The sequence below is a fragment of the Pagrus pagrus genome (assembly GCF_965226575.1).
Source record: "Pagrus pagrus genome assembly, chromosome: 2".
In the NCBI taxonomy this organism is placed as follows: Eukaryota; Metazoa; Chordata; class Actinopteri; order Spariformes; family Sparidae; genus Pagrus; species Pagrus pagrus.
In genome coordinates, this window is record NC_140186.1 from 29,408,536 (window position 1) to 29,432,506 (window position 23,971).

A 23,971-nucleotide genomic window follows, 5' to 3' on the forward strand; every position below is an offset into this window, starting at 1 on the left:
GGACTTCCGGTATGGCGTGGTAGTGTGAAGTTGCGCGGCGTTGTCTCTCCTCCGCTCGGAACAATTTAACTTATCCTTCGCCAGCTGAACCAGCATAAAAACCTATCAAATTGTTTTCTGAACTTCACTTCGCAATGCCGAAGCCTGCAAGACACCACAAACTTGACCAGCCTCGGGATACGGCAGAAGATCCTGTTGAATCCAGTGAAGCTAACGCTAGCGTTGAGCATGCTGCTAACGCTAATAGCGTGTCACCTGAACTTTCATCTGAAGCGCTGCTTAAACACATTGCCACTGTCGTTGCCGAAGAAGGCAGGCGGACGCAAACAATGCTCCAGCAAGTCTTCACCAGCTTCGAATCCAGACTGGAGGAAAAAGTTGACGGTATGGTGAAGCGCATTGACGAGATAGCGGCGACTACCGACTCCCTCGCTGCAAGTCAGACCGAATACGAGTCCCGTGTCTCCGCCTTGGAAGACGACGTTACTCCGCTGAAGAGGAAACTAACCGCGATGGAAAAAGTAAATGCAGAACTGACAGCTAAAGTTACAGATTTAGAGGGTCGCTCCAGGCGAGACAATATCAGAATCTTAAATATCAAGGAGTCGATCGAAGGAAGTGATCCGGTTGGTTTCTTTGAAGGTTTCATTCCCAGGGTGCTGGAGCTACCGGTCCAATCCATCTCAATTGACCGCGCACATCGAAGTCTCGGGCCACCTTTGGAGGGTCGCCCTCGCCCTGTCATTGTCAAGATCCATCGTTCCAGAGATGTCGCCATGATAATGTCTGCAGCAAGACGCAAAGGGTCCATCCAGTATGACGGCCAGTCTATCCGCTTCGCTCCTGACATCCCTCCATTGGTCCGGTCTGCTCGTAGAGCTTTCAACCCTGTCTGCGCCGAGCTTATTAAGCGAAACATCCGTTTCCAGATGAACTTTCCTGCGGTGCTGGCATTCAAGGTAAACGGTGTACAGAAGTCATTCAAAGACCCAGAGGACGCAAAGACATTTATGGATGGTAACATGTGAATCGTCCTGTTATCTGCCTATCTTTGTACTGCTGGCAGCTGGTGAGTCAGTCACTTAACTTTAGTGCCCTGCTCCCCACTCATCACATTTATTTACTTATCTATTTATTTTACATTTGCACATAATTTCAAGTACCTTTGTTCATTTACTGCTAGTATTTCTTTGTTTATTATTGATTCTGGTTTATTGTTTTCCATGACTTAAGACTGCACTTCAGTTAGCCATCCGAGCGGGGGAGATGGCCACCTTTTGGGGTTTATTTGATTAATTAAGTCCCCCTTTTTGTTTTTGTTTTCTAAACTAGATTAAGTAGTGTTTTTTGCTACTTCCCTGTGTTTTAGAAGCGATAGGTAAAGTTAGCTTTTTTTTTTTCTCTCTCTCTCCATAGGAGTTACAGACATGGGTGTTCTTGTCTTCTCCTTGTTTTGTGTTTCTATTTGTGTTGTTCAGAGGTTCCTTAGTTGTTGCAGGCCCAGGGGCTTTCCTTTCCGCCTCCCCTTCCCCAGCCCGAGATTTATCTCCATAGCCTTCAATTCCTCTGCCCTCCTTTTGCTTCAATTTTTATATTGTAATGGCTGATGGACTCCAGTTGAAAGTCCTGAGTCTCAATGCAAGGGGTTTAAATAACTCAGTGAAAAGAGTTGCTATTTTAGACTTCCTTCGTAAACAAGGAGCCCATATTGCTATGTTACAAGAAACTCATATTGTCAGACGTGATGTGAATCGTTTATCTAACAGATTTTTCCGGGTACTTGCTCATTCTTCTGCCACTAATAAAACCAAAGGAGTAGCAATTATTTGCCGTCGTAATTTGCGCTTTAAATTGCTGGATACGTGGTCTGACAATAAAGGCAGAATAGCTATCGCCAAAATTCATGTAGAAAACACAGACATTGCACTTGTATCGCTCTATGCTCCTAATACCTTTGATTCACATTTCTATGAACAGATAACTAAAATTCTGTTGGACCTCTCAGACTTTAAGTTCATCATAGGTGCTGATTTCAACGCTGTAGTGGACCACTCTCTTGATAGATCTGGACAATCTGAAAACAAAGAGCAAAAACAGAGCTCCGAAGCCTTACGCTCTTGGTCAAATAACATTGGTGTGGTGGATTTGTGGCGTATGGTAAATCCTACTTCCAGAGATTTTACTCATCTATCAGCAAGGCACAAGTCCTTTTCACGAATTGATTTTATTTTTGCCTCTAGAGGCATGTTTCAGAAAATTATAGAGGTTACTCTTTTGCCAGTTACTCTCTCAGATCATAAGGCAGTGGTTGCTCTTGTCTTGATTCGCTCCACCCCATTGCGGGCACCTAAATGGCGTTTTAATACTACCTTACTCCGTGACGAGTTTTTTAGAACTCAGTTTATGGCCCAACTTAGTGAATTCATTAATATAAATAAGGGCTCAGTTACTGACCCGAGAATACTCTGGGACGCTGTAAAAGGTTTTATTAGAAATAATGCTACACTGTATGCATCTAATCTAAGGAAGGCCCGCTCATCCAGACTCTCTGAGCTGGAGCGCAAACTCTCAACATTGGATAACTTATTACAACAACAATTTGATGATCAGGTTGCATTACAGTATGACCTGGTGAAAAAAGACATTAATGCTATTCTCAAACGGCGCGCTGAATTCTTGATACATAAAACACGGCAAACATATTATTTTAATGGAGCCAGACCCAGTCATTTACTCTCGCTAAGGCTGAAGGCTAATGAACAATTCTCTGACATCACCTCCATTAGATCAAATGACGGTCATATGTTAACAGAACCCTCCGAAATTAATGCTTCTTTCCGTAGTTTCTATGCTGACTTGTACAGCTCAGAGGTTTCTCACAATAAAGATGCATGCAACAAATTTTTGAGTTCCATCCAATTACCCAGAATGACAGACGATGGTTCCCAAAGTTTAAACGCCCCTATTACTTTAATGGAGCTTAAGGCAGCAGCTGATGATATGCGCAGGGGTAAATCACCTGGTCTGGATGGGATCCCCCCAGAATTTTACACAACTTTCTGGCATAGTCTGGGCCCCTTACTTCTTGATATGATACAGACCTCCTTGGAGAAAGGCTCCTTCTCTAGAGATGTGAATATAGCTATCATTTCACTGTTGCTAAAAAAAGATAAAGACCCTTCTGAATGTGCCAATTATAGACCTTTATCCCTTTTAAATGCTGATATAAAAATTTATGCTAAGCTCCTTGCACGTAGGCTCCAACCTTTTATGACAACACTTATTAATTGTGACCAAACAGGATTCATTAGATCCAGGCAGTCATCAGATAATATGAGGAGATTAATACATATCATACACAGGGCCTCCTCACTACCACTACCTTCAGCTGTCTTCTCATTAGATGCTATGAAAGCATTTGACCGTTTGGAGTGGCAGTATCTCTGGTCAGTACTGGAGGTTTTTGAGTTGGGGCCTCATTTCATACATATGATTAAAGTTTTATATACCAATCCAACAGCTATGGTCCTAACAGGTAGAACTTGTTCCTCCTTGTTTAACATTGCAAGGGGTTCCAGACAGGGATGCCCGTTGAGTCCACTTCTGTTCGCACTCTCTCTGGAGCCTCTGGCTCAGACAATCCGAATGGCTAAAGATATCACTCCAATCACTGTGTGTGGGACCACACATTACATATCTTTGTATGCGGATGATATCCTCTTGTATTTAGGAAACGCTCAGCAGTCCCTACCTAATGTTCTGTCTATTTTCCAATGTTTCAGTGATATATCTGGGTACAGAATAAATTGGACGAAGTCAGCTTTCTTACCTCTGAATGACCAAATGAGAAATATAACTTTACCTGCGAATATACCAGTAGTCAACCAGTTTAAGTATTTGGGCATTAAGATTGGCTCATCATTACAGACCACTGTCAAAACCAACTATGAAGAAACCTTGTCCAACATTACCCGTGATCTTGATAAATGGGCTGCGCTGCCAAACTCTCTTAGGTCTCGTATATCTATTATTAAAATGAATGTGCTTCCCCGGATTAACTTTGTGAGTGCGATGCTGCCTTTACCACCTCCCCCACGTTTTTGGGACAAGGTCCAGCAGATAATGTCTAACTTTGTATGGAATGGTAAGCGCCCTCGTCTCAGATTATCCACAGCACAGAGAGATAGAGCTGACGGGGGACTGTCACTGCCTAACCCTAAGCTATATCACTGGGCCTTCACTCTGCGCCCTTTGATCAGCTGGTTTGACAATAGAATCGAGACTTCATGGCGTGCTCTGGAAGAGAATATGGTTCTTCCATTGAAACTGAATGAAATCTTATTCTCTAATATTCCCATAAGAAAATCTCAAGTCCGCTTTGGGCCCATTGTGTCTCACTTATTAGCAGTCTGGAGGGCGGCAGAAAAAACGTGTGGCATTTCATCTAATTGGAACCCTTATTCACCTATTTTTTATAATGATCGTTTGTTGATTGGTAAATCCCCAATTAAGTTTGGTCAATGTCGCCAGTGGTACGACAAGGGGATTCACTCCCTTGGTGACATATTTGGAGACAGGGGCCTATACTCCTTTGAAGAACTCACATTCCGGTTTAATTTACAACATTCCACTTTTTATTTCTACCTGCAACTAAGAACAACCATGAAGACATATGGGGTACCATGGCAGGGTCCACTGGAGGAACACTCTTTGCTCAAGGTTTTGCGTCAGGCCCGGGAATCACGAAAAACTGTGTCTAAATTGTATCGCTATTTCCTGGAAAATTCATATGTTGCTCTTCCAGTGGATGCGTCTTGGCGGGCACATATCCCCGACCTGAACCCTGACTTCAGCTGGCATGGTGTCTGGGATGCGGTTAAACAGTCATCCAGAAATCCTGACCACCAACAGATCCATTTAAATTTCATTCACCGAACATATATGACTCCTCGTAAACTTCACAGTATGAAATTTAAAGATAACCCAAACTGTACACTATGTTTTCCAGGCACAGTAGGTACCTTTTTCCACATGATTTGGGAATGCCCAGGTGTTGCTAATTTTTGGAAAATGGTAGGGGGAGAACTGTCCTCATTAATGTCCATCCCTGTCCCATTGTCCCCATCTGTTTTTATTTTAAATGATCTCTCTCAGCTGAAACTACGAAAATCCCAAAAGCGGGTGTTTCTGGCTGGCCTGACAGCCGCTAAAAAGATGGTTGCAACCAGGTGGAAACCTCCTCATACACTAACTCGGCGACAGTGGCTGCTTATTTTCATAGATGTTGCGCATCTGGAACTGTCTACAGCACGCATCCATGGGGCAAAGGAGGAAGTGATAATGTGCTGGGCTCAGACAGTAGAGGATCTCAAAGGCCTTTTGATATGACCCCCACCCCCCCAACCCCCCCTCTGGTCCTGTTTTCTTTGGTTAATGTTCCCTGTTGGGTTTCGTATTATGTCCTTTACAAATTATTAATGGTATCTAACAGTTTGGTATATTTAGCTAGGTTGTAAGACTTTCAACATCAGTAGCACTTTATCTCTTTGCTTATGTAACATTTTGCCTGATTTATTTACCTATTAATTGTATTGTTTTTTTATGTTTAACTAATTTATTATTATTATTATTATTATTTTTTTTTTTTTTTTTTAATTATTATTATTATTATTTTTTTTTTTTTTCTCCTTTATTATTATGTGTGTGTATGTGTGTATATATGTGGATGTGTGTATATATATATATGTGTGTATGTATGTATGTGTATGTATATATATATGTATACATTATTTATTTATTTATTATTTAAAAAAATTTTTTTTCCCATTTATGTTTTATTTGCCACCTCATTCAGTATCCCTTACTGTAACTACTTGTTTGTATGTAGGCCTATATATTGTATGTCTGTGTGTATTATTTGATGTGTCGCCTAAATTATGCGGGAAAGTATGTACATACCCCTTCTGGTAGATGGTGAACGTTATTAATTTTTTTTTTTTTTTTTTTTTTTTTTTTGGTGAATGTATTTTTAATTTACTTCACATGCGTACTTTTTAGAGGCTGGTTATCCTTCCTATATTCTGCTGACCGTTTGTGTTGAGTATTCTCTTTTGACTGCTGCTGTGCTGTTGAATGTATAAAGATGCCTTTCAAATTCTAATAAAACATTTGATCACAAAAAAAAACATGTAAAAAGAGATTGTAAAGGGTTGGTGGGCATTCTCGTTAGAAGTAAATTTAAATTTGAATATAAATATAATTATATACTGTTAGGAGTTAGGGTTAGCTGTAACTCTAGTTTAGGTGTTCAGTTGCCCTGTCTCTGAGATTTCTGAGGGGTTTTTTTCTCTCCAAATTTGGGTGAACTTTAAATGTGCAGTTTAGTATGTTACCTGACCTGATTTGGAGAGAGGTGTATGAATATAAATGAGATTTATTGTCATGATGTTAATGATGCTAATGATGCCACATCTAAATTGTTTTGACTGACTGTGTGATATTACTGTAGAGTAGACAGCAAAAGCGAGTCCTTTCCTAATGAGAGAGCAAGTAAATGAGATTATATATACATATTATTATACAAAATGTTTGTACAAACTACCAAATAAATTCATACACATATCAATTACTTAGCATCATCTTCAGATGTGCACTTTTGATGTAAATGAATCAAAGCAAACAAACAAAATTGTTGCAGATACTGTAATTTTTATTGTCAAACATCTTTTTGATAAAGGTTTGATAACAATAACATGATAATTTTTGGTGACTGCTACACATCTGTACACATCAAGTGTATGTCCATACCTCTGTTGCCCTTTTCAGATGGAACATGACAATCTCAAGGTACATGTTTAGTTTATGCAATCATAGGGTTTAATGTTTTATTTGTAGTTTTCAACATGTCATGTCATACAAAAACTGCATTTTGAATAAAAAAAAAGTGAATGAGTGAAAATATACTGATTTATTGTCCCCTTTTTGAACTGGCAATAGACAACTTTTTTGCTTTAACTTATCATTCTGAAGAAAATGCTCATTGTAATGGCTGTAGAATAGATCGGTTCCCTTTAAGTCTCTTTTTTTTTTTTTTAAATGAACAGATGGGCATTCGCTCCATGGAGAGCTCCGGTGTTGTGAAAAAGTCTGTTTCCCTGCTGATACCGCCGGGTCTTGAAACAGTTCAAAACCAGCATTCTTTCTACCAGATCAGTAAGTAACAAAACCTGCCTACTTATTAATACAACTGGTGTTTTTCTCTGTTGCTAATGCTGTTTTTTTGACAGTGGCAAAAACAGTAATACCACAGAGAAACTCTGTGATGAAAGATCACAGGGAAAGATCAAAAGTAGTCTATTTCTGCTTTAATTTAACTGGGTTCCAATTTGTTAATAAAATGTTATATCTGCTTCTATGAAATTATTCTGCTTCCGCTTTTCTGTGTTCACACCACTTTCCACTATTGGCACTGATACAGCTTCACTTCTCATAGAGCCTTCCAGAACTTTTCCACCGTCCCGATGAAGTGCATCAGATCACCCCTTGCCTGGCACTTTTTGAGGTCACCTAATAGACGCTTTTTCAAGGCGTGAGCAGTCTCACTATAGTCAACACTGAAAGGAGCCATCGGTGGAGTTCCATGCCAAACCGAAGGAAAGTGCCAGCTGCAAGTGTCTCGATCAAACTCCACCACATCTGAGATCCTGTTGATTTTTGCCTTCTTCATCCTAATGTCCTTCCGGATGATCACATTGAGCTTTTCCCACCAATTTACTACTTTACTATTGTTCCTCTTTGCAGTAGGCGTCTCATACATGTCAGTATGAACAAAATGGCAGAGTGGCTTCGATCTCACATCCTTTAACCTTGTGAAAGCATAAAGCACCATCTTCAAGATGTCTTGCTCACTTGAGTCGTCCCTGGAAACGTTGACGATTGTGGCATCACTTAGTGCCACAGCAAGGCTTGCTACTTCCTTATCACGTTCGTGACTGTGATCATCTTGAACCATCTGATGTGGTTTCAGTCCCTCAGTGTCGATGATCATGATGCAGTCGCACCCCAGCTCTTCTCTGATGTCTTTGTTGACATTGATCAGTTGGATGGACGCCCCTCTGGTGCATGTTCCTTTGCTGACGGCAAACCTGACGCCAAACATGGTGTTTAGCAGAGTTGATTTTCCTGAGTTTTCAGCTCCGATGATAGTAATGACTTTGAGCTTACTGTTGGACTGCATTATGTAGTGTAGCTCAGTAAGCACCTCAGTGATCCATTTAATCGGGATGTTTGCTGCATCTCCATCAACGAGCTCAAGAGGGAAACCATCCAGTAGCATCTGAGCGCACAGTGCAGGGAGTTGTTCCATGATTTTTTTCTGGGAGCTGTAGTCTGGCAGGTGACTCGCACATTCATACAGCTGCCCACACTCTCGAAAAAAGTGCTCCAGGCGTAAAGAGCAAGCAGATATTTGCTTGTCAATCTCCGCAATTTTTTCTGTATCTTGTGGAAATTTCTGGCTAAGCTCTTTGTATCGATCCTGCAGAGCTGGCAGCTGGTTCCAGGACAGGTTGTCCAGATCCATTTCCAGCCATTTGAGGAAAAAGTAACGTTGCACTTCTGAGATGACCACACCACGAAGGAAGTTTGACATAACAGGTGTCATCTCAAATCTTAGTTGTTTCCTTCTAAGCACCTTTTCTTTTGTTTTCAAAGACTTGCGGTATTCTTCAGTGTCCCGGTTGCCAGCTTTACGCAGTCTCCAGCACTCAGTTTCCAGCCATGAGAGCGCTTTCCAGATGTGCCCCTGGGAAGCCAGATGTTTGTCTTTGAACTCAGAGGTATTAGTGATGTGTTCAGTGATTTTACCCACATTCTTCCTTGCATCCTGGCATTCATCAGTATCCTCATCAACCAGGATTTCACAGTGTTGAGCACTGTCAGCCAGATTTGCTACCGACAATTTGTTTGGACGGTTTTCTAGCAACTTAGAGACTGATTCCTGGAGGGCTTTGATCAGCTCAGTTTCAGTCTTTTTCTTTTGGCTCACATTAGTTTTCTTTAAACTTGGTTTCAACGTCAACATTTGGAGTGTAAAGGTCTTCCCCTGTCCACTGCTTATCACAATGAGATTTGCTTTCACATCTTTTCCTTTCAGATTCTTTAAGAAATCAGCCTCTGATTCATCACAGAAGATGTAAACAGCTGAAGATGTCCGGCAGAGGAATGAGAATTGCTTGTCAAAGGCCCTAATGTCTCCTCTGAGGTTGGCGACAGCCAGTGGCTCAGTGAATCTGTCTACTTTCCTGTCCCCACATGGGAGGTACCAGCTGATTTCAACGAGCCCTTCTGAAATCCTCCTGGGAACATCACCGCACACCATGTTACGATGATAGAACGGGTCGTGGCACTGCTGCGAGTTACTGAGCAGTTTGTTCAGCATCTGAGACTTGGACAAGATCGTCCTGCCCAGCCTGACGAATGACACCAGAGGAATATCACAGAGCACAATTCTTTCTACACAGCTTAACTTTCCGAATGCCAGGTTTGAGGGACTGAAGGTTCTGACAATTTCACGCATGGACCACAGCATCAATGTGATTTGTCTTGTTTCATAGTTGGGCAGCAAGAGCGGGACAGCAAACTGGCAGAGTGCCATTTTCAGAACTATGTACTGCTGAAGGAAACTGTCTGAACAGAGAAGCAGCGCAACAATCATGTCAAGGGGATTAATGGCATTGCTTTTGTCTGTGATCGCTTCATGGGAACCACATGTGAAACTTCTAGCATTTGCATTCAACATTGTAAGTTTCTTCAAAAAAGCCTCAGGAAGTGACTCAGCAGTGTCAAGGTTGTTATCTGACATTTCATTTTGATTGATCTCCAGAACGGTGCTCAATGTTAGCTTGTCTTCATACTTGTCTTCATGTCCCATCTTTGACAGCACCTCCCTTAGACATGGCTCTGTAAATCAACACAAAGAGATAAATCAATGTACAGGATGTAACACTTTGCTTTCGGTCTATTAGTTACACAAAAATACTCAAGATGAAGAACTGAAGATCAGTACACTCATCACAGAGAGTGCTTCTCAGCGTGTCTCCTTTTTTTTTTTTTACATGGCTCTGAGGAGCTATGTTAAATCTAACTCCTGATGAAGTCATCAAATTGGGCTTGCAGACGTCAAATTTTGAATTTGACGTCCGCAAGAGGTCTGGAGTAAAAGAATCCATCCGTGTCAAACTGGAACGACTGTCTTTGAACAGAGGAGGAGGCCTAGGACACTACCTTTCATCAACATGTAATGCTGTACTGAGCTCCCTCCGCAGACAGCTTAACAACCATTCACACCCGGGCTCACCTAGCCCTAACAACCCACATAGAGGCCGGTAGGGTCAATGACCTACAAGTGGCCCTAATGACTCTGTAACACAGAGCTCACAAGTGTCCTTAACAACTCTGTAAGGACACTCCCACACCGAGTTTAGAAGCCTTCGACTCCCCTCCAGTTAGTTAGAACTGAAGAAGCCTCTTGAATGAGAGGTGCAACGTCTTCAAGAAACTAAAACAGGTCCAGTTGTCTACGATTTAGCACTTAGGAATGTTACACTCAGGTCAGTATGCCCATCTGTTGTTGATTGTTTGGTTTGGGTTTGCCCTGTTCATTTTTGAGCATGAAGTACCTTTGAGATTATTCTGGACAGTATTTGTCATTGTTTTGGATTGTTGTCAACATACATACATTTGCATAAAGCAAGCATGATAAAAGTAACTATGGACAACATGCGATTAATCAAATATTTCAGTGGATTGACAGCCCTATTATAAAACTTTTCAATTGCTTAGTAAATTGTTTACAAAGAATTTCATTGTGTGTTAATTAATTAAAAACTAAGATTTTTGTTTGTTGTTGTTATTCAGCGTTTTTCTGATTATTGGAATCATTTATATATATAGTAGTAAAATTTACACTATTTTCTAGTGGAAATATTAAGCAGTAGAAAATGGAAACACTCAAGTACATTGAAACTGTACAGTACTCGATTAAACGTACTCAGTAACATTCCATCACTGCTGGATTTATTTATCATACTCAATAAAACCTACCCTTCCTTAAAAATATAGTAGTATTAGTATCATTAAAGTTAAAATATATATAATCAGGTATATTTATAATACTATATGTAAATATATTACTGTAAGAAAAGTTACAGGTTGTGTTTCTGCCATTATTTCAGTTTCTGAAGTTTATTATTTAAATGACAATGAATGTACAGTATTTACAGTATGGACAGTGTTTTATACTTTTTAAAAAAAGCATGTGATATAACTCTCACCTGTGTGTATAGTTGTAGAGACTGGCTCACTGCATGCATCGCCCAGCACTGTAGAAACAGAGATGACGTACTCTGTGTCTGGCTCTAAATCAGAGAACGTCTTGTAGCAGTCTTCTGTGTGTGCTGCTAACAAATCTTTCCCTGGACTTGTGAGGGTTATGAGGAACTGATGTGGAATTCCCTCCATGTTTTCTCCTTTTGTCCATTTTAAAGACAGAGCTGTGGCCTCTGAATGTCCTTTTTTCAAGTGTCGAGGGGCTGGCATCGCTGCAAGAGAGCAGGTATTTGAAATAAATGTGTGTGAATGAAATATGAACACAATGCAGTAAAAGAAACATGAAGTGTGTTAGCATCTCTTTTATTACCTGTCATAACAGATGCCTTGACACATTCACTTAAATTGCCATCCTTGTCTTGTGTGGCCACACTGAAGAAATACTTTTGTCCAAGTTGGAGGTTGTTTATTTCAGTTTTATTAAAACCTCTGATGATGAAGCAACCTTCCACTTTCACAGAGGAGCCCCACGTAACTCTGAAGCTCACAGGCCCCTCCAGTCCCTTCGGGCATTCCCAGCTTAGGGTTACAGAGTTTGGTTTCACTGACAGGAACTTGATCTCACCAGGAGGGGGCACCACTGTCAAACATAAGACAGCACAAGAAATCTTTTGTGTCATTCTTACAGTCATATTAAACCCAATGACCGAACATGATCATGTGTAAAACACTTTCTAATGCTGCACACTGAGCTCTCCCTCTAATGCATGTTCTGTCTATGAAGTAGGACATTTCAGGTATAATGGTTGTTGCAAATCCAAACTTTTGAAAAGAATTCAGTTGAAGGTGCACGATGCAGTTTGGGGGAGGACATTTTAATCAGAAGAGAAAGATCTTCATTGACTGATTTTTTATGTCCAAACAAACTAAATAAATAAACTCCCTTCGCTTTCATGACTGAATACACTTTATAAACAAACTGACCTTAGAGGGCAACACAATTTCATACTGTTTTACTTTGTTTATGTTTGGCGGACCCTGCCAACTTTCTAGCTTCAAATAGTGTTCTGGGGACCTTATTGTCCTCTAAGAGGAGCTTGTTTTTTCAGTTATTGAAAAGAAAAATACAATTATTTTAAAGTCGTATCTCTCTACAGCCTGTCATAAAATCATTAGAGACAGCACTCTTTTTACTGTTGTATACAAAGAATTTTAATATTTACAATATTAATGGGGTAATAATAAAAACTCAGTTTTTATTATTACCCCATTAATATTGTAAATATTAAAATTCTGAGTTTTATTGCAGAGTATAATATATTTGCTTGTGTGTCTGCTTCAGCCTCATTACAAATGGTTCACTCAGTAAATTATGATTTTAGCATCCATTTTAATAAAGTACTACAGTATCACACATTTATGTATCAGTCTGTGTTCTTAGTGACTGGCTATAAAGATGTAGAAATCTATTGTGAATATTATCAAGATAGATAAATAGATAGATATATACAAAGGTACTTGGAACCGCTGCTGTACTGTACAATACCACATAAAAAAAATTATGGTTTTTACCTTTGCCCAGCTATGTGACGCGATATGCTTTTAAACTTTGGAACAAAGTCTATCTCTCTACAGCCTGTCATAAAATCATTGGAGACAGCACTCTTTTTACTGTTGACTAGTTGGGAGGAAACTTCAACAACACTTAAAGGAATAGTTCCCTCTAAAACAAAATTCAGTCATTATAGACTCACCCACATGGTGTTGATAAGTTTTGATAAGATGTGTAGTTTCTTATTCCTCAAAGTGCAGCTGGAGACCCGCGGGGCTACCCTCCGGTAACGATAATCCATATAACGAGCATAAATGGTGTCCGAGAAGAAAAGGTCGCTGCAATCCAAGTGTCCTGAAGTGGCGACATCCAGAGTTTACTCGAAACGACGTCATTTAGTACATTTTTACAGTCACTATGCTACATTTGCCTGGAGGCACGTTCCGCGTTCACGCGAGTCTCCCTCACAGCCGATTGCACTACGGAAGCCGCACCGAACAAGATGAACGAGACTCGCTATAGATACACACCGGTATTTACTTCCTGCTTTGAGCGACCAAGCGACACACAAACACAAGAGGGATCTGCCTGCACTCATGATTTGAAGCTTTGACACACACAGCAGGATGTAAATCGATAATGACTGAATTTTGTTTTAGAGTGAACTATTCCTTTAATGTGAAACTCTATTTGTTTTTTCAAATATAGCTCATGCTTTGTCTAGTGGAGAATTCCTGTATTACATTTACTACCAGCCAGTCAGAGTGTTTGCTTGTACCCCCAGATAATTGTAACTAAATTGCCATATGAGTCAATTCCAAATGTATGTGTGACTGTGCCTGTACCTCTGAAGTGTTCACTCACCTGCCTCAGTTAGTCCAGAGCTCTATTATCCATCACCACCACACACATGCAACAGAATAGAATTAATTAGTAAAATGCAGCGTGTCACTATTAAGATATTTTTCACATTATTTACACCTTTCAAGATTTTCACCTGACTTGCATGTTTACTCTTCCAGACGATGTCGTGACCTCTGTGATTTTTCCGTGCACACCTGCTGCAGATCAGAGTCTGATCGGTCCTGCAGAACAAGTCTAGAGGCTTTTTGTGTTGCAGACAGCGCTTCCTCTCAACTTCGTGACACACATCGATGAGTTTGTGTCCCCACAGATCTTCCTTTGTGTAGTGGTCCCGCGCATCATTCCCACAGAAGGAGCTGTTACAGGTCAGGCAGGTCTTCATAGCTGGAGCATTACAGCAGATGTCACATATCACCTCCTCATCTTCTCTGTGTTCAAACAGATAAATAAAGTGCAGTTATTATTTACGAAGAGAGTTTCTTTATTTAGTTTGCTTGGACATAAGAAATAAGTCAATGAAGGTCTTTCTCTTCTGATTAAAATTGCTTTCCCAAAACTACATAGTGCACCTTTAATTAAAGAAGGACTTATACTGAAACATGTTTTATGTTGTGAGAAAACTGGCTGAATGAATTACATTCAAACTAAGCTTCAACTTTGTGCTATGACATATCAAAGTTGTAAGCGTTCAGGATGAGTCAATAAGACTGTGATTATCATCTTTTTGATAATGTCTCAGAAAATAATCCTGGTGACATCTCAGTTTAAGTTTTAAGACGACAACAAAAAGGTGTTGCAAACTTCGAACACGCCGTTTAAAGTTAGATGTTTGGACCTAGTAACTCCAGGTCTTACAGAAAGAAGCAAAGTTGTATTGTGGGAAGACACAGGAGGAGCACGTTTTTCAGTCGTGCTCTCACATAAATCTGACGTAATAGATACACTTCAGGATAAATCAATAATACTATATACACCATGCTTCCAATTTTGCCCAGTGGCCACTTATGGTAAGCAGCTGCAAACTGCAAACAAGATCAATTATGACTCTTTCTGTTATAAACTTTTGATCGATGGAGGTTTTAAATTTGTAAAACTTTCCTTAAGCTGAGGAAAGTGATTTAAAAATATGTGACGAGCAGGAACTTGCAGGCCGAGCAGCGTGAGAAACATTACTGTATATGTTCAGTGGGCCACATAAGCAGGACGTAAACCCGGATGTCTACATAGGTTGCATTTGCCTGCTATATGCATGAGTAAAACACACGTTTTTTTATTCGCTGCTGTCAAGTGAACCATTATTTGCAAAAACCCAGTCAAATCAGCTGCCACTTGGATTTTCGCGAACGACGGCTCAATTGACCGCAGCTGTGAGTCAGGATGACTCAGCCCTGGCTGCACTGATTCTGATCAGTCTTTATGATAGTGCACTACTAAGGTATTGAATTTAAAAAGTGTCTCACGAATCATCCTCATCAAATAGAGAATCCCTCGATCCAGACGTGGTTGATAAACTATCAGATGTGGTGGATGTGAATGATGTCTGTGCATCGAACTGAACATCACTGAAAGACAAAATAGGAAAAAAGACTTCACATACTTTTCATCCATCTCAAGAATCTGTAATCAAAAGCTACAAGACTCAGCCTTCTTTTTTCACAGTACATCCTTCATATTCAGAATGTGACAGTAAAGAATTACAAGGTGAAGATTACAATGACTGTTGCAACATCCAGGTGGAATCAAGAAGTGAGGATGAATCAGCCTTCATCTGAGTCATTAATCATTTCTGATGCATTGATTAAATATTGTTCCCGTGTAGAACAAGCGATTATTCAACTGTTTATAACAATATCACATATAGTCTTGTTTCTTACGTTTCGTTTTGGACGAAGTTGACTATGGTATCCTCTGAATCATCAGACACGAATATCTCACATGCAGGAAATGGAGAGGGTTTTACCTTAATCCTGAAAATTATACAGAAAACTGTTATATAAATGTACAGTTACAAATATTGAACTCGACTAATGCAGCTCTTGATCTTTCAGTTCAATCAACAAATTCTTCCAAAGCTGATGAATGTGTGTCTCTCATTATAAAACGAATTGTGCAATTAAAGCTGCGGTTGGTAAGATTATAGAAACCGTCAAACAAACCAAAGACAAACACATGAACTGACTTCACAGACACTGACTGCCCAATAGTTCTCGCTGGCGAACAGGGAGATGTGTTAGCAGCTACTTCGCTACATTCCACAAGCTTTCTTAGCTATTTTGGTTCAATTAACACATAAATACTTTTTATTAAAAAGCTGCTGTAGAGCAGGCCGTGTACCGTGAGTGCACCGTTGTCATCGCTAACCATATCCAAGTACCTCAAGTCTCACGTTATCATAATGACTGTAAATAATGAGCGTGACTATAGGGTGTTGTTGGTATGATGTATTTTTGCGGGCCAAACCGGAATCCCTCAACACAATTTTTTAATTGGATTTTGGATTATCGCCAAAAATAAACTCTGTGGCAAGTTTATGATATTTACACATTTTGTTCAGCAAGAAAACCTTCACAGATGAACACCACTTTGTGACTTTCAAAGCGTAAATTAAATCACTAGAATTAAAAAGCTAATGTTTAGGCTATAAAGAGACTACATTGCGGTTGCATGAATTCAACGTCGCCGCCGCTAAGCGTCTAACTGCACAATTATTATACATGTTTTCTGTGAAGTGATCAACCTACAAGTTGTAAAGTAAGAGTTAAAATAGATAGTAACTAAAGTCAGTACATGGGTCTCCATGTTCAGCATGATGACATTTAAAGTCTCTGACAAATTCTGTAGTCTCATTTAGCCACTTGTTAACAACTGCTAAGACACATATGCACATTAACTCAATTGTGGGACATTTAATGATGTATTTTATGTCGTAGAACAAAATGTGTAAATATCTTAAAAATTATCTTTATAACTGATTTCCAGGTTTTAGGACTCATTTCTACACCACTCTATTGTTAGTACTCATTGCTGTCAAGCTTGAATGTTAGTACTGGGAAATTTTGGAGATTTTCTACAAATATTAAAAAAATGAGAATGACATACCAACCCTGACTTCATAAGTATTATTTTGTTTTTGTTGACAGAAAATATATATTAATGAAGCTTTTTACATAACTCTTTTTTTTTCAATTGAACTTGCTGCTGTTTACTGTACACCAGACTGTGTGTGAAAGTTTTTGTCAAAGTGTGAGAACAAATTGTTTACATGAAAACGCCACTGATACTGTCTTGCGTCTGATCATCTCTCAGCACTTGCAAATGTCATCGACTTTAGTTGAATGCATCAAAGAAAAAAAGGTGTTGGATTTTTTTTACCCATCAACCTTCTGCTCTTTTGATAATAGCACATGAATTAGACAGTAATGTTAACAGTGATTTTTACCATCTTTGGTCATCATGGGCTCTGTGATCAGTTGTTAGTACTGGATACACAACTGGCGGAGGACCCTGCGGCTTACACCTGAAAGTCATTACACACATCACACAGTATTCAAGTCTGTCAGTTTTCAGATTGTCTAGTTAATCAGACAGAAATTCAGCATGTTATCAGACAAATTTACATGCAGGAAAAATACCATTGTGGAATCACAGAATGAGAAACATGTCCACCCCAGGCTTGAGGCACCCCGTATGCTTTCTTTCTGATAAAAGGGGATAAGAAAAAAATCAGTAATGTTAAAACCAAAGATGCAGGAATTATAAAATATTCCATCACCAAGTTTCCAAAAATCAAATATGTTGACAAGAGACCAAAATGTACTTGAGGTTACTGTATTCCTTCAACCACTTGTCTGTCTCCCAACCAGACACCGACGCTGATGTCCTCCGCTTAATATATATTACAAGATTCAATCATCCTCGCATGCAAAAGTGCAGTATGTACATTTTTCATGCAAAACTTGGGTAGTAGGAAACACTTTGCAACTGAGCATGGTGTCAGCTAGTATAAATACAACTGCTGGTATAAAAACAATGTATTAAAGTCCCCATGAAACGGCTAACCAAGTGCTATTTGCTTTGGCATAGTTACGTGTTTCTTGTTCCACACCACCCCACCCACTTACCACCGAATTGCTGACACTACCTCTCCATAAAACATGGAGGTAGGCTTTTGTACAACTTATAAAGTTATGCTTTTGTACAGTAGTGTGAGGTCCGGTCTCAAGCAAGACTCCTCTGACGACATTGTTTTGTCATCCATGGCAGCATCATAAACTAAAGGAAGCATTAATTGGAAAAACAATATCTGCCATTGAGTGCAAGATGAGTCATCATCATCACTTTTAATGTATTTCCAGGGAGTTACTAACTCTAAGATACCACTAAAAATGCCTACAAAACATCTTTTTGTCTTGAGCTGAGATATGGAGCAAGACATTAAACAGTGATTTTTGACATCATAGGGACTTTAAAGTCACAAGTCTTACATTTTGTCGTCAGGGATGTCCTTTGAAGACAAGTCTGGTCTCTCCAATCTGAAAGAATGACAACATCAATTGACTGTCCGCTAAAACCCCTGAGCAAGAACAGCAATTGTCTGATCATAACTTGGCAACCATATGTTGGCAGGGCAGGCCTGTCATGCTTTGGCATAGAGACCTTGGCGGGGTTTGGAAGGGGCTATAGAAAGAGTCCTACCCAACATTATAAGAGTTTTGATGGTGTCGTTTTTTGGCAGGACCACAGCAAAACTGGCCTGGCATTGAGTGTAAGCTGTATTCATACGCATGAACAGCAAACAAGCTAATGACCTACAAGCTAGGCTTATTGGCTGTTGGTGCTAACTTCATATCTAACACACAGACATGAGAGTGGTATCAATCTTGTTATCTGAATACATGAAATTAGCCATTTATAAGTGAAACTGTGAATTTATTGTTTCTTACCGTTGGTTTTTGAAGTCTATGCCGGGTTCAAAGGACTGTGTAGACTTCACACTCAAACATCCACCGGGCATTGGGCTTGGTGACCTCAATCTGAAATTCATTATGCAATTTTAGGAAATGTTTAGAAGCTTATCTTTATTTCCTTACATCAGAGCTTTTCATCGCACAAATATACACTGGTGTCTTCACACTGAAAAAATTAAAATCTTTCTTTAACCAGATGTGACAGGACAACATGTTCTTTCTCCCAACTCATCAAATACAGCAGCTTGGTCAGTGGCCTTCAGCTTCAAACTATGACTCTCTACTTACTCCTCAAGCATCATTTTTACAAATGAAGGGCTCAACGATCACGTTAGCAGTAATATGTCCAGTTTGACTTTCAAACTAAAGCTTGTGACAAACAATTAACATTATATGACATTATGACTTTTGGATTGTTATTTACACTGTCAAATGTTTAGGGTTTACTCACAAAAACAACCTGGTTAGGTTTAGGATAAGCTCATACTTTAGGTTAAAATAACTATTTAAGTCTTGTAACGTCAGTTACGTAGGTGACGTAACTCACATCATGAAAAATAAGTGACGTACGTTGTTAATAAACATTAACTGACTTATGTAATATAACTTAAAACCAAATCACTCTGGACTCTTTGTCACAAACGCGACATGAGCTCCAATCTCTGGAAGGAAAGTCCAGTGTATGACCCATCCCACCACCTCAACAACCCCCTAATTCAGACCTTTTCTCCCTCTTTTACTGACTTTATACTACCAGACTGCTGTACTTCATGTGTTAGGATTAAGAGCGGACTGGAAAGTACAATAAAGTCACTTACAAAAAAGAGAAAATTCAAAAGCAGCTTATTAAACTTTAGTGCCATGTAAAGACAAAGTTTGACCTCTTGAGAATATGCTTCCTTTCTTGCTGAGAGGTAGATGAGACAGTTGACACAACACTAATGTCAGTATGCCCATACAGCCAAGACAGGGTTAGCTTAACACAAAACAACTAGCCTGGTGGTGTAGTCTTTACACTTTGATCTTTAATGGATTAAACAAGCGAGATACAACCTGTTGATGCATGAGCAGTAGAGGTACTGGCAAGACTTTTTGTTTCCTTCAGACAGAGCCAGGCTAGCTTTTTCCACCTGTTTACAGTCATTTTGTTAAGCCATCTGGTTGCTGGTGCTAGCTTCACACACAGACATGAGAGTGGTATCAATCTTGTATCTAACCCTCTTCAAGAAAGTGAATCAGAGTATTTCCCAAAATGTGAAACTATTCCTTTAAACCATGAGCAAGGAAATGTCTTGCATCAAAGATTTTACCTGCACAAAAGCAGCCTAAAGTACATGAATACATGAAATTAGTCATTTATAGGTGAAACTCTGAATTTATTGTTTCTTACCGTTGGTTTTTGAAGTCTATGCCGGGTTCAAAGGACTGTGTAGACTTCACACTCAAACATCCACCAGGCATTGGGCTTGGTGACCTCACTCTGAAATTCATTATGCAATTTTAGGAAATGTTTAGTAGCATATCTTTATTTCCTTACATCAGAGCTTTTCATCGCACAATCATACACTGGTGTCTTCACAGTGAAAAAATAAAAATCTTTCTTTAAACAGATGTGACAGGACAACATGTTCTTTCTCCCAACTCATCAAATACAGCAGCTTTGTCAGTGGCCTTCAGCTTCAAACTATGACTCTCTACTTACTCCTCTAGCATCATTTTTACAAATGAAGGGCTCAACGATCACGTTAGCAGTAATATGTCCAGTTTGACTTTCAAACTAAAGCTTGTGACAAACAATTAACATTATATGACATTATGACTTTTGGATTGTTATTTACACTGTCAAATGTTTAGGGTTTACTCACAAAAACAACCTGATTAGGTTTAGGATAAGCTCATACTTTAGGTTAAAATAACTATTTAAGTCTTGTAACGTCAGTTACGTAGGTGACGTAACTCACATCATGAAAAATAAGTGACGTACGTTGTTAATAAACATTAACTGACTTATGTAATATAACTTAAAACCAAATCACTCTGGACTCTTTGTCACAAACGCGACATGAGCTCCAATCTCTGGAAGGAAAGTCCAGTGTATGACCCATCCCACCACCTCAACAACCCCCTAATTCAGACCTTTTCTCCCTCTTTTACTGACTTTATACTACCAGACTGCTGTACTTCATGCGTTAGGATTAAGAGCGGAGTGGAAAGTACAATAAAGTCACTTACAAAAAAGAGAAAATTCAAAAGCAGCTTATTAAACTTTAGTGCCATGTAAAGACAAAGTTTGACCTCTTGAGAATATGCTTCCTTTCTTGCTGAGAGGTAGATGAGACAGTTGACACAACACTCATGTCAGTATGCCCATACAGCCAAGACAGGGTTAGCTTAACACAAAACAACTAGCCTGGTGGTGTAGTCTTTACACTTTGATCTTTAATGGATTAAACAAGCGAGATACAACCTGTTGATGCATGAGCAGTAGAGGTACTGGCAAGACTTTTTGTTTCCTTCAGACAGAGCCAGGCTAGCTTTTTCCACCTGTTTACAGTCATTTTGTTAAGCCATCTGGTTGCTGGTGCTAGCTTCACACACAGACATGAGAGTGGTATCAATCTTGTATCTAACCCTCTTCAAGAAAGTGAATCAGAGTATTTCCCAAAATGTGAAACTATTCCTTTAAACCATGAGCAAGGAAATGTCTTGCATCAAAGATTTTACCTGCACAAAAGCAGCCTAAAGTACATGAATACATGAAATTAGTCATTTATAGGTGAAACTCTGAATTTATTGTTTCTTACCGTTGGTTTTTGAAGTCTATGCCGGGTTCAAAGGACTGTGTAGACTTCACACTCAAACATCCACCGGGCATTGGGCTTGGTGACCTCAATCTGAAATTCATTATGCAATTTTAGGAAATGTTTAGTAGCCTATCTTTATTTCCTTACATCAGAGCTTTTCATCGCACAAATATACACTGGTGTCTTCACACTTAAAGAATAAAATGCTTTCTTTAACCAGATGTGACAGGACAACATGTTCTTTCTCCCAACTCATCAAATACAGCAGCTTGGTCAGTGGCCTTCAGCTTCAAACTATGACTCTCTACTTACTCCTCTAGCATCATTTTTACAAATGAAGGGCTCCACGATCACATTAGCAATAACATGTCCAGTTTGACTTTCAAACTAAAGCTTGTGACGAACAATTCACATTATATGACATTATGACTTTTGGATTTTTATTTACACTGTCAAATGTTTAGGGTTTACTCACAAAAACAACCTGGTTAGGTTTAGGATAAGCTCACACTTTAGGTTAAAATAACTATTTAAGTCTTGTAACATCAGTTACGTAGGTGACGTAACTCACATCATGAAAAATAAGTGACGTACGTTGTTAATAAACATTAACTGACTTAAGTAATATAACTTAAAACCAAATCACTCTGGACTCTTTGTCACAAACGCGACATGAGCTCCAATCTCTGGAAGGAAAGTCCAGTGTATGACCCATCCCACCACCTCAACAACCCCCTAATTCAGACCTTATCTCCCTCTTTTACTGACTTTATACTACCAGACTGCTGTACTTCATGCGTTAGGATTAAGAGCGGACTGGAAAGTACAATAAAGTCACTTACAAAAAAGAGAAAATTCAAAAGCAGCTTATTAAACTTTAGTGCCATGTAAAGACAAAGTTTGACCTCTTGAGAATATGCTTCCTTTCTTGCTGAGAGGTAGATGAGACAGTTGACACAACACTAATGTCAGTATGCCCATACAGCCAAGACAGGGTTAGCTTAACACAAAACAACTAGCCTGGTGGTGTAGTCTTTACACTTTGATCTTTAATGGATTAAACAAGCGAGATACAACCTGTTCAGTCAGGACCACTTTGTCAAAATAATCTTAAATTTACTTGCACAAGTTTCATTTGGCGGTATGGTACTGTTCTGGGACCCCCTGCTCTTCCACGCGCTTGCGTGGAAAGCCTGAGGCAGGAAGAGCACACCTTCCTGCCCTTCACGAGCCATCATGAACGGCATAAGCAGGGAGCGCAGCAGCAAAGAAAAACCCAGACAGAGCAGAGCAACCAACAAGATACAATGTAAGATTCATAAGAGATGACGGGAGGCGCTGGGGTGGAGGTGGGTTGCAAAAAAGCCAGCAGAGGAAGCAGCAAGTGAGGTCGGGCTAGAGCAGTTTAAATAGCGTGCTCTGAATGCAATTTCCCAATAGGAAGCGGGCACGGGGAGTCAGCTGAGCCATCAGCTGATCTGCTCCGTGTTGACAGCTACGCTGTTGATGCCGATTTAGAGCTTGACGTCGTGGCCTAGTGCCAGAACTAATGCTACGCTTGATTTGATGCATGAGCAGTAGAGGTACTGGCAAGACTTTTTGTTTCCTTCAGACAGAGCCAGGCTAGCTTTTTCCACCTGTTTACAGTCATTTTGTTAAGCTGACTGGTTGTTGGTGCTAGCTTCACACACAGACATGAGAGTGGTATCAATCTTGTATCTAACCCTCTTCAAGAAAGTGAATCAGAGTATTTCCCAAAATGTGAAACTATTCCTTTAAACCATGAGCAAGGAAATGTCTTGCATCAAAGATTTTACCTGCACAAAAGCAGCCTACAGTACATGAATACATGAAACTAGCCATTTATAAGTGAAACTGTGAATTTATGGTTTCTTACCGTTGGTTTTTGAAGTCTATGCCGGGTTCAAAGGACTGTGTAGACTTCACACTCAAACATCCACCGGGCATTGGGCTTGGTGACCTCACTCTGAAATTTATTATGCAATTTTAGGAAATGTTTAGTAGCATATCTTTATTTCCTTACATCAGAGTTTTTAATTGCACAAATATACACTGGTGTCTTCACAGTGAAAAAATAAAAATCTTTCTTTAAACAGATGTGACAGGACAACATGTTCTTTCTCCCAACTCATCAAATACAGCAGCTTTGTCAGTGGCCTTCAGCTTCAAACTATGACTCTCTACTTACTCCTCTAGCATCATTTTTACAAATGAAGGGCTCCACGATCACGTTAGCAATAATATGTCCAGTTTGACTTTCAAACTAAAGCTTGTGACGAACAATTCACATTATATGACATTATGACTTTTGGATTTTTATTTACACTGTCAAATGTTTAGGGTTTACTCACAAAAACAACCTGGTTAGGTTTAGGATAAGCTCATACTTTAGGTTAAAATAACTATTTAAGTCTTGTAACATCAGTTACGTAAGT

At 39.5% G+C, this 23,971-nt stretch overlaps 1 protein-coding gene across 1 annotated transcript; it reads right to left on the minus strand.

The window, feature by feature from the left end:
* Positions 1 to 7,413: 7,413 nt before the first annotated feature.
* LOC311252606 (up-regulator of cell proliferation-like) lies at positions 7,414 to 11,394 on the minus strand. The gene is made up of 2 exons (XM_084345900.1): positions 11,334 to 11,394; positions 7,414 to 9,960 (listed from the first exon to the last, which is right to left on the minus strand). The coding sequence occupies exon 2, from the start codon at positions 9,929 to 9,931 to the stop codon at positions 7,487 to 7,489; it is 2,445 nt and encodes an 814-aa protein (XP_084202026.1). The 5' UTR covers positions 9,932 to 9,960; positions 11,334 to 11,394; the 3' UTR covers positions 7,414 to 7,486.
* Positions 11,395 to 23,971: the final 12,577 nt, after the last annotated feature.